Source organism: Sylvia atricapilla, chromosome 5 (assembly GCF_009819655.1).
Source record: "Sylvia atricapilla isolate bSylAtr1 chromosome 5, bSylAtr1.pri, whole genome shotgun sequence".
Lineage (NCBI taxonomy): Eukaryota > Metazoa > Chordata > Aves > Passeriformes > Sylviidae > Sylvia > Sylvia atricapilla.
This window is the reverse complement of record NC_089144.1, coordinates 28,158,777-28,170,788: the sequence shown is the minus strand read 5'-3', so window position 1 is coordinate 28,170,788 and position 12,012 is coordinate 28,158,777. Positions and strand designations below refer to the sequence as shown.

The 12,012-nt window shown below is 36.7% G+C and overlaps 1 protein-coding gene across 1 annotated transcript in view; it reads right to left on the bottom strand.

Moving 5' to 3' along the window:
* Nucleotides 1-393: 393 nt before the first annotated feature.
* Nucleotides 394-12,012, bottom strand: part of CNTN1 (contactin 1) — a 151,575-nt gene continuing 139,956 nt past the window's right edge. Inside the window, exon 23 of the mRNA XM_066319035.1 lies at nt 394-3,066. Coding sequence (XP_066175132.1) covers nt 2,987-3,066 — 80 coding nt within the window. The 3' untranslated portion in view covers nt 394-2,986. The remainder of the gene's footprint in view (nt 3,067-12,012) is intronic.

Sequence of the window (12,012 nt, the reverse complement as noted above, 5' to 3'; positions counted from 1 at the left end):
TGAATCCTTTGTTTTACTTTGCATCTGTGCACTGCTTCTGCTTTCCCTGTTAAACTGTCTTTATCTCAGTCCATGAGCTTTCTCATTTTTACTCTTCTGATTTTTCTCTCCACTCACGATTAGGCAGTGAATGAACAACTGTGTGGGGCTTAGTTGCTGTCTGGGATTAAATCATGACATATATATACTGGAAGAGAAAACGCTGCCTGAAAAAATACTCTCTTTAGTTATCTCTTGCTTCCACAAGTGCCGAAAAGCTGTCAGGATGCTCTCTACTACTGATTTTAGATCTTTCTATCTGTATCACCTATAATCAGAGCAAATCATCCAGAAAAGCTCCTTAACTCCAGCAATAGTCACAAGAAGACAGGGCAGGGTTACACAGGACTTCATTCTATCCACACCTTTACTATCACAGATTACCACATCCCTGTTATGAAATTAGAAAGCTCCAATTCAAAAGACAGTTATAATACTTTGAGTAACATTAATACATTTATTTAATTGTCATTTACTTTTCATTCATAAAAAGGACAAAGCACAGTCCTGTTCTACTCATTTGAAAAGAAAAGATAAAAAGGAACTAAAAAACCAGTTCAATATTCATCAGTATCAAATAATAGCAATATCAATTTTCCTGAAATATAAAGAAACAACAAATATGTCTATCTATATAAACTTTAATTAAGAACCTTGCATTTTAAAGCAGATGATACATTAGTTAGTTTTTCTTGACAATTTCAACAATTTGAAGCTGAAGGTCCCAGTCAAATTTACACAATTACGTGAAACAGAAAAGTCTCCAACTATCTGATCAGTATGTGACACCTACTTCATCCATGTTGCTGATTTAAAAAAAGAGAAGTGGCTTTCCTTCCCAGGTCATTTCCATGCAACAATGAAACAGTTTTTGCTTCTTACACCATGTATTAGAAAAGTAAAAGGCAATCATGCATTTGGCAAAAGATGTACTTGTGGTTGTATATTATATAAAAATGAGTCATACTGCAAAAGAACAAAACCAAATGAAACACAATGAAACACTTTTTTTTTGTACAGAAGGCTTATAGCATATAAGTTTCTTATGTATGAAGACAGCTCATTTCTCTTTCAAATAATTATACAATTTATGAAACTCAGTAGTGTTTGACACTTTGACATTCCTCTATAGGGGAGTTACCACTTCTGCATATTTAAAAAAATTTCATCTTGTAACAAATAGTTTAAATGAAACTAAAACTGTATTGTTGATATTTATTAATGAAGACTCTACACTTTTACATGTAAATATATAGTACAAAATTATACAAATAAAAGAAAGGAGTGTAAATTATTAATAGACCTATCCTTGCTTCATGTAAATATTATTACGGACCTCTACAGTATCAGTTCTAAAAAGATAAAATCTATTTCTAAGTAGCTAGCAAGGTTGTGCTAATAAAATATGATTCAAAGCTTATAATTCTTGAAGCATCAGACATTGCACTATTACTTGAGCCAGCTGATTCAACATCACCATGTTTCTTCATCATTCACACTCAAACTAATTCCCAGCACGCCATGGAAAATGAAAGGAATGAGCACTTCTTTAACAACTTAAAAAAACCCAAACAAACCAACAAAGAAACCCAGCACTGAAACACTCTAGACACAGTCAGAACAAAAACATTCTCTATCTCTAATAGAGTTCCCGTTTTGAAAAGGCCATAGTAAACACGTAGCTTTGACTAACAGTTGGGATCTGACTTTCACTTACTAACACACAGTTGGATCATCCAGTACTCTATCAAATAGAGAAATGGTCTCAGAACTTTAAAACTCTTATTTACAACACTATGAACATTAGAATAATATCAAGTTCTTGAAAAAGCATATAGTTCTCCCAAATGTACGCCTTCAATACAGGAAGGTAACACCTGGTGTCTGCAGCATAAAAATGTAAATATAATAATTTTTTTTACTGTGCTACTCTGCTTTTGCCATTTATTGTATATCTTTTTTTCTTTTTTTATATTTTAAATCTTTTCACTTTAAAAAATAACATACGTTTCCTACCATTTCATGGTCCACTTGGCTGATCTTTGCATGGACTTCATCTCCAAACTCCTAAGTGTTATATTGCTACCTTAATAATAACAATAGGAATAAGACTAAATCAAAACCAGTACATTACGCTGCTTCCCTGAAAGCTGACATTTGACTCTCAAAACCAGCAACAATCACCTTAACAGAATTTTTCAACAGAATTCTTTTAAGAAAAGGATATAATAAATCTCGGGTCAGTGAAGCACAGATAAATTCCTTTAAGCTGAGCATGCTATCCATTTTTTGTGTGTTCTGAATATATTTAAAACAAACAAAAAAATCCTTACCACTGACTTTTATTTCAATTCCTTCAAATTCTATCCAATAACCCCAAGAAATATAGCTCAAAATAATGAAATGTTTTTGCTTTGACTGTCTCTCTAAAAACCAGTAGTCTCAATAAATGATGACGGGGCTATTCAAAAATATGCAGTACACGAAACATATAGGATAGTACAGACAGACGCAGTACTCTTACATTTATCACATACAATCAACATTTCAATCTCTATTATATTTCACAATTTGTTATTCAAGTTAAAGCACCTACGTATGGTGATTTTACTTTCACTGTACAGCCTATGTTATTGGGTTTTAACACTGTAACTTGCCCCATTGGACCGAATCATGCAACTGTCACAGATCAGCATAAGTGTTTCATAAGGCATATTGGAACAAGTTAAAAATATTTCTTAGCCATTCAAAAGTTGATTTACTTTATGAAGGAGTTCCTGGATGCCTCAGTCCTCTTAAAGTTCATAGGAAATTGGTAGGGTAATTCTTTTTAAAGTGTAATTTATTTGGCTTAGGATGGTGCCACAGGAATCGAAAAGAATCGTGGTCCTCATCTTCATAGGGAGTCCTTTGTGTTAGGTGGAGGACAAGGTGAATCCAGCTACATTCAGAATCCCGAGCAGGCAAGGACACCCAGGGCAGGCACCACTAGGACCAGGAGCAGAGTTGGTACTCCAACAGTGGCACCTGTGCATCGAACAGAAAACAACACAATATTGGTCTTACTTGGTCCCACTTCAGCACTACTTGCAGTGGGGAGAATAATCCTGAAGTCCACACAGTATGGAAGCTGGAAACCAGCTGGCATATCTCAGCACAGCTCCTACCTGTAAGGATAATCTGAAAGGAACAAAGAAACTTGCTACAGTACGGCAGCGGACTCACTCTTTTCTTCTGCAAGAGCTGCCTGTTTATGCAGCAAGTTTATATAAGAAACAAGGCCATTCAGGACACATCAGTATATTTTGATTTGGCCAGTCCGACAAACCAGGAGGTTATTATACCAGGAGGCAAAAGGTCAAAATAAATATTTAAGCATGTGAAAACAAAATTAATGGAGCCTTTGAAATGTGACAAAGCAAAGAGACACCTTTGGAAATGTTAATGCTCATATGAACAGCAATAATCTGAGAGATGTCAAAGAGCCTGGTCCGTTTGTTTACCTGCCAGATTACAAAATCCAGATGGCTGACTTCTAGCAGTGTGGCATTTATGTCTGTTAAAGCCACAAGGCTATTTCTTAAACAAATATTTTAAGACATAAAATATTAAGCTACGGTTTACAAACTTTACATGACTCTGGCAAACAGAAATAAGAATTGTTATTGTTAAGCGGTTTGTGCTGTGATGGTCCAGCTCCCTGTTAAGAAGCATCTATGTGAGAAAATAACCCAGCCCAGCTGTGTGTGTCTGTCAGTCTTGGAGATGGGCCAAAGGACCTTGAGAACTGGCTATTCTTTCATCCCAGAGAGGGCTTGTCTGTAACAGGATGGTAGATGGGCAGTCAGGACTCAGCTTACTGCTGGGCTTGCTGTTGAACACTAAGCAAAGAAGTGCTTGTAGCTGGTGCTGACAGTCCTGAGGTGCTGCTGGAACAGGCCCACTGGACAGCTCTCCAGAAAATGTTAAATGAAGAAAAATTATACTGAGAAGGTAATACACAAACTGAACCACAGTGATTTCAGCAGGCCTAAAAAGAAGCACAGCACAACAAACTGTGAAAGTATAGGGGCATATTCATCTTATTTTTTAGTGATTTATGAGGGATATTAATATTTCATTTTTATTCCTAAGCATCAAAGCAGAGGTTCTTAATGAATGAAGCCATAGGGGGAAAAAAAATCAGGTTTTGTGTTTAAGAATATCCGCAGAAAATGTATTCTGCTTTTGTCAGACCAAGATAATGCAGTTGGAAAGACCCAAAATAATTATTTTGAGTACTTCTAATAGAGGAAAACAAGACAAAAAGGTTGCTGAGTGAAGTTGAATGATATGCAAGTATGAGGAAACATCTGTTTGCGTGTTGCTATTCTACAGAGAAAGGAATAATAAATCTGAGATGTGCTTACTGACTCCAGAATAGTTAGCAATTTACCTCATTATGGCAGTTCTCACAAGGTTTAGGCACTGTTGCAGAGATGTATTTACCAACTTTCTTAAATAAAGCAAGTCCTACCCTTGGACAGGACATTAACAGAACATTAGCAGGATAAATGCACATTATACAGATAATCTTTTTTTTTCTTGTTAGATGACTGACCTACATGTGAGATTCCATACTGAATCCATTACTGGAGACACTATTTGCCATTGCTAGTACACTCCCGTAGCTTGTGAATGAAAGTTAAGAAAAGTTTTGCCTAAGAACAGACTACAATATTTAATTCTGTGCAGTAATGCAGTTGTGATCTGTCAGTTCTAGCAACGTTTTAAAAGCTAGACAAATGCCTAAATAAATAAAGACTTAATGGACGTGTACAAATAAACATGTGGATGTAAATTAAAAGAGAAGGATTATTAAGCTCTCTCTGAAGTCTAGCCAGGTATGAGCTGGATATATGTAGTACCTGAAGATTCTTTCTCTTCTCAGTGTTATAATGTGTGATCTCTCCTCTCAACCAGCATTTTATGTATCCGCAGTGCAAGCAATTGCAAATTAAAGCCATCAAATTAAGTGTCAAAACCAAATCAGCATCACACGACCCAACTACCACTGTAATGCACCATGTGTAAAATTACTATCAAGAGTTCTCATTGTTTTAAATAAACAACACACATGTCCTTAAATTTGACTGGTTATTTGTGGTTCGTGGGGGTTTTTTTGTGGGTTTTGAGGGTGTTTTTGATTTGGTGTGTGGGGGTTTTTTGGGGTTTGTTTTTTTTGTTTTCCCCCCTCAACAGTCCCAAGCAAAAATGATGAAAACTTACACAGGCTTTACTACTGTCTGGTACAGAATTCCTGATGTTGATACTTTAAAGTTTAGGACTAAAGTATCTACAGAAACATGTAGTCAGAACATCATTTAACATCAAATGAAATCTGTATGCAATACATGAAGTTAACTAACTTTTTTCCTGTCTCCTAGTCTCAGGAGCCTTTTTCACACAAACAGTTGTTTATCTGTATGAGTAAATGAAAAGAAGAACTGCTGGATGGCTTTTCCTTCAGCAAGATCTTTACGTATCACAGGATCCCCTTGTAAAGTCTCAATAATCCACAGTTTTCTATTAGTATTTTAAATTCTCTGTTACCATCTCAATCACATAACATCCAGGATGAAGCTTTTACACTTAGGAAAGAAGATCCTAAATTCTACTGATATCTTGAACAGTATGCAACAGTCTTCCAAATATGCTCAAAAGAAATGAAATCAATGCCTAAATGAAACAGGCATTAAAGCAGTGATGCATTTCCTAAGCCTTTGTGACAATTTGTTGCATCATTCTTTTCTTTAAATGTTACTTATCTTTATATATGATATTTTGGCCCTTTTCCCAACATCATTGTCTCTTCATATTGGATTGTGAAAAAAAAGGACCTTTGAGCTCTCCTGGATTACAGCAAGCTCCAATCTCCCTCTGCATGGGGCCTCGCAGAGCCAGCAAACTCTCAAGTTTGCTATGCTCAGAGGACTGCTGATGAACACTATTGACAGAGCCTGATAATCCCACTCCTTGAGGCTCAACCCTTTGTCTGTTGAGAAGATGCCAATGCATTCAACATGAGCTCTTCCCTGAACTCAATGGGAATTATTCACATACTCCTTTAGGTCTGTGTGCATGTGAGTGTGGATATGCCACAGAAAATGTACTGTGAATGTTGCTCTCTTAGATTTGTAAATACGTTAAATTTGTAAGTCAAGCCTATAAGAGAGTTACTGATGTGCTTACAGTAAATTCTACAGAATCCTTCCTTAAATTGTTCAAGTTAGGCTATTGATTGAGTGCTGCTAAAACCTTTGGCCTAAACCGTTGGCCAACGGTAAGCTTAGTAAGGGGGTCCCCTTGAAAGCTTTTGACACAATCAGAGAGTCTCCCTTATTCCTTTTTATCTTTACTCTTCCCTATCCATACCTTTTTCCATTCCCTGCCTCCGTGTAGGTAATTTTAGGTTGATTTTTATTTTAGACTGATTGATTTTAGATTTTGTTCTGATTTTTCTCTATGTGTTTTGTCTGTCTAGAAAGTAGAAGAGTGAACTTTGCCGGTAAACTTTGTCATGGTTTCATTTTGACATTAAATCTGCTTTTGTTGATATCTTTGCTGGCGACTCTTCGAAAAACCTAAAAACTCATTCACAACAGTCTGCCTTTGTGTCTGTTTTGCAAAACAGATTTCCTTTTTTTTCTGAAAGAATGACTAAACTCCTACCCATTTTCCTGTAGATAATACTCTCCTTTTGGTCCAGGATCCAAGGACCTATATTCCATTAGGCTGTCTCATTTTTATCTCTCCTTTTTACTATTAGAAAAGTTAATGGCAAAGCTTTCTCATATTCTGTTTCTCCTTGTGTCTAAGTTTGTCCACTACTGTGCAAAAAAAATAGGTCACCTGAAAAAATGAAGGAATTTTTGACTTTTCCAATCACTTGTTTCTTCATCAATTATTAGGCTTCATTTGTATCTGTTTTCTCAGTGTTTTCATATTTACTCACGTAGAACAAAAAAAGAGAAACGGGGAAGAGCAACAATTTCTTTTGGTTAAACTAAACTGCATAAAAGTGGGTTTGTTGTTCTTTCAACTGGCTATTGAAAAGAAATTGCTCTTGTCCCAGCTGGAAATACTGTCTCCATGAAAGACTACTGCAAAAGAAATAGGTAGTATCAGCTGACATGATTTAAATGCTGTTATCCCTATTCATGGTAAATGGAAAATAACTGAACTAATTATAATATACTTATCTTGCATCACTGGCATCATTACTAAATCACGTGTCCAACTTTCCCTTGTCTAGGAAACCTTTGTTTGTGCACGAGGAAATTTTCCTCTTGCCTGTGCCATAAACCTTTCAAGAAAGGCACCATGGAGTGATTCACAACTCTGTGATTTACTGTTTTTGCAGCAGAGTAGATGTATGGGATGGAAACAAAGCTGTCTGTCCATCTGCCCGTCTTTTGTGCTCTGCTAAGTTTGCTGTCCATCTGCTAAACAGCTTCAACTATCCTAAGAAAAGCCTATTTGAGTTGCTGCTGATGATCCGGGTGGTTTTTCCACTCCATGATGTTAGTCTATCCTTTCCTACTTGAAAATTCAAAGTCAAGGAAACATTTTGTTTTGTTCTGGCAAGAGCACCTGGGACCTTGGCATTGTCAGCAGGCAGCAGCTGGGGCTTCTTTTCATTGACTCTAGCCCTACCACAGACCTGGGCTGTCAACATGAAAAGATGACCTGAACTCCAAGAAAAATCGGAAGTTTTTCAGCCATTGGGTTATTACTTAGATGTCAATAAGCATACGTTATTTCTTAAATACCTCATCCCCTTCACACATTCTAATATTCATTACAGATTCTTCTGCATGCAGAGTAAAGTAGAAGACCACTGGTAATATTTTTTTATAGAAGTTACTCTTCTAAAGTTGTGCACACAACAGATAAAAGCACGAGGAGACTCTCCTGTGACCCAGGCAGAGGATCTTCTTTGGCCAGCTGGCATGTCTGGGGATTTCTGAGTGAGGTCTGATTCTGATTCTACTCCTCCTTGTTCAAGAAAATAGAGATTTCTGAATTTTCCTTACAATAATTTCAGCCCAACTATATGTACCAGAAGCATCACCCTTTTTGACTTGAGAATAGTACTTATTTAAAAAACCACATGGTGCAATGGACAAGAAACTCTTCAGGTGCAAAATTGTGGCACAGCCTCCCTCCTTTTGCTCCCTGAGTACTGCAGCACCACAAGGAATGATCAGTGGGAACAAGCAGCACCTAGGGCTGGAGAGCAACATGAAAAACATGCAGACAATGAAAATAATAGACTTGGAAGCATCAAAGAAAATAAATTAGTCCAACAGGACAGATCAGCTTCAATTTGGCTGTGCTTTTCAGCAAGACAGAAAAAACCTTAAATTGGGCATTAAAGTCATTGCGGAAAGGAAGAAAGGAAACAGGGATTATCACAGGATAGTGCAGACTAAGAAAACATAACTAGATATGGAAATATTCCCATTATCTGTCCAACATTTGAGTTTGAATAGAAGAAAAAGAGAAAAAATTTGAATTAATGGGAATATAGCTTTTCAAGAAAACGCTTGTTCTATCACTGAGTATGTTGTAATAAATGGAACTGTCACCTTATTCAATCAAACTAAGGCTTGGAAGGAGGCAATACCAATAAATTACAATTGTGATGAAACAAAATGTGATGAAGAAAAATCAGGAAAAATACCAGATAACAAAATATGTTGATTTAAGCACATGTATGTACCAGGTTAGAGGGCATTCTGAGTATTTTCTACATAATTTTTGAGTCATGTGACAACAGCAAATGCATTTTGAAAGTTACTCTTCTTTCAGAGGAGAGCTTTTTCAGAAATGTACTTTTAATTTAGTAGAAGGTTTTTGCTATATTCTTGTACCAGATGCATAAGGAGTTCCAAGGCAAGTAACAAAGGATTGTCATGCTTCAGCTAGATAGAATATTTTTTCTTCAGTATTATTTACGATTTTTACCTGTGTTTTCTTCCTGTTATCACTACATCAATGTTTGTAACAGATGGACATTTTCAAACCACAATCAAAAGACCGTGATTATACCACGTGAAAAGGGAATGACCAGCTGACTTACCTGACACTAATATGTGCAATAAACATTTGTCCCCTTTCAAACAGTAATTGAAAAAATTAAAAGATAAATAATTAAAAGGATTGTGTAAATTAGTACAGGCAAAATTTATGGATTTTCCTTTGAAAGAGCTGTACTTCAAAGTAAATACTATTTCAGGATCCTAAGACATGCCTCTGGCAAATAGAATTCATATGTGTATATATATATGTGCAGTGAACACAGAGAAACTGTAGTTTTGTTCTCTTGCTATAAGCATATACAGTACATAAATTATTCTTTCTCCATGTCACTATTTAAACTGAGACATTAACCTGATTTCATATGTGAAGCTGAAGGTGTATGGTATTTTCCTTTCTTCCCCAGTGTTTATCCAAATGAGAAAAGTAACCTTCCCCTCTCTCCAACCCTGGATGAAACTTTAAAAACTTGAGAGCTTGATTCTATTTTTCCTTACTCTGGCATAAAGCAACTGCACCAGTTACACAAGTGAAGAGAAAAAAGAACCAAGCATCATATGGTTTTAGTTCCTACTGACTGCAAGATTGTTTTGATTATACTAATATTAGTAATATGACAAAGCACTGCAACCCAAAAATCATGCAAGAGACAAAAAAAAGTTCTCAGCCTTTATTTTATTTCAAAGGAAACAGATAAGCCTATTATTAACTGTTGAAAAGACTCCATTGGTTAAACAAGTTGTTCCAACCTTCATCTGGTTGAGGTAATTCAAGAATGAATTTTAAATTGTGTAGCTCATTAACTTACTATAATGGGCTTGAAAAATATCCCCAAGTTCCTTATTTTACAACAGGCACTGGCTAATAAAATACAAAAGATCATGGCTGTATTTTACACTGATTATAGCTGCATGCTGGAATGCACATATACAGAGAGTGATTTTATGATAAGAACTTTTATTTCAAGATGTTCACTACAAAGAAGTGCAAGTGAGATAGCTGTGTTTGGTAAACTTCATTTATATCACTCTCACCTAAATAGGGTATCCTGTTGGAAGCCGACTGGTTACATGACAGCAAAGTAGATGCAGGATATTTCCCTCCCCCTTTTGCAGGTGACCGGGTTTTCTGTGACATGAGGAAGAGGATGAGGAAACAAAAAGGAAGCTTTTCCCTTAAACAAGGAATTGAGATAGAAATATAATCTACTTCTAGTTTCTTTTCCATTTGACTTTCAAATGTAATTATGTCAGTTAAAACATGCTACAATTTTGGTTTCTATGTTACGACCCCAAGGCCATTAGTGCTCCTGAACCTGACATATAGGATAAAAGATATCTTCTGGTGTCCTGTCTGGTCTCCACCTGTGTCCTGGGGTGACTTCATGATGCTGAATTTTATTCCCATTCATCTGTTTAGCCCAGAAATAAGTTTTGTGCCTTTAAAACTAGATCTGAGAGCAAAATGGGAGAGAAGGAAAAGCAGTGGAATTTTTTCATGGCTGTCTTCAAGAACATAAAGTTAAGAGCTTCAGCTCTCTCTTGATGCATGTTGTCTACAGCATGGACAGGGAGCAGGAGAGAGCTCTCCTTTAGAGCTCTCCTTGCTTTTAGTCAGTTTTTTAGCTAGCTGAGGCAGAGAAGTTTCCTCGACTGTGGCTTTTTCTTTTTCTGGAACTGTTCAAACCTGCTCTGGACCAAAAACCCAGAAAAAACACTGGGAGTTCATGCCTGTGGCCCACTGGGGGCCCAGAATGCTGCATTCCAGCACCAGAGGGACTGAGAGACACTCGGTGAGCCAAAAGACAACCACAGAGGACTTTCTCAATTTGCCTCTCTTCAAAACAGCCAAAGGTTTTATTGTTTAATATTATTCATTTTTTATGCTTATAAATACTTAGGTTGTTAAATAAATAGTTTTTTCCACTTTTCTCAAAGGAAGTTTATCTCCTGAACAGGCAGAGGGAAGGACCGCTGAATTTTGCCCTTTAAGGAATCATCCCTCTGGAAGTTCCCTTCCAAAGTTGTCCCAAACCAAGATGACTGCCTATTCAGAAGGCTTCAGGTCCCCTGTATTTCATGCCATGCCTGTCAAAATTGTGTGGATGTCCCTGGTATACTGAGGCATCTCAAATGCTACAGGCTTTGTTTAACATTCTGAATTACACTCTAGACAACAACTGATTAAAATGGGAGCTTAGACACCTAACTCAGCCATAATATGTAGATTACTTTGGATTCAATACCCAGTGAACAGCAGGAAAACACCCATCTGGATGACACACTAGTGTTGTGGACACTCCTTGTCTAAGATCTGGCCATTCCTGATCAGCATATAGGCTATTTGGGACCTCTGCCCTATCTGCTTGATTCTCCCCATTCACTTCTGCACAAAATTAGGTAGGTTTGCAGACTCTGGAATCAGATGTCTAAAGGTCATGTAAGGCAATATTCTTCTCTGAGTTTGGTAAGATGCCTTATGTTTTGCTTCAGCTATTGTTTACATCTCTGTGTAAATATGTGACTTCCATTTTGGTCAGTCAAGCACTAAAGCATGCATTCCTATCAAACTGCATTTTTTCTTTGAAATTCTCTGAGAAGAACCATAATTTAATTAAAAAATTTCACTATCATTCTTTTGGGGCAATTATTCTAAACCCTAATTCATTACTGGAAGATTTCTTCTAGAATAAAAATTAGCAGACATAATTTTCCATGTGTATGTGTTAAAACTATCCTTTGTTCTGCTTTTCAGAAAAGCAGCCTAGAAATAACCTGAAATTCTTGCCCATTTTGCTATATATTGCAAAGAGATTACCTTGCCTTTTGTCTGTTCTTCAAACTTTCCTAAACCGAGTCCAGGGAATGCTGCCTCTGTCTAGGTCACCAGAGG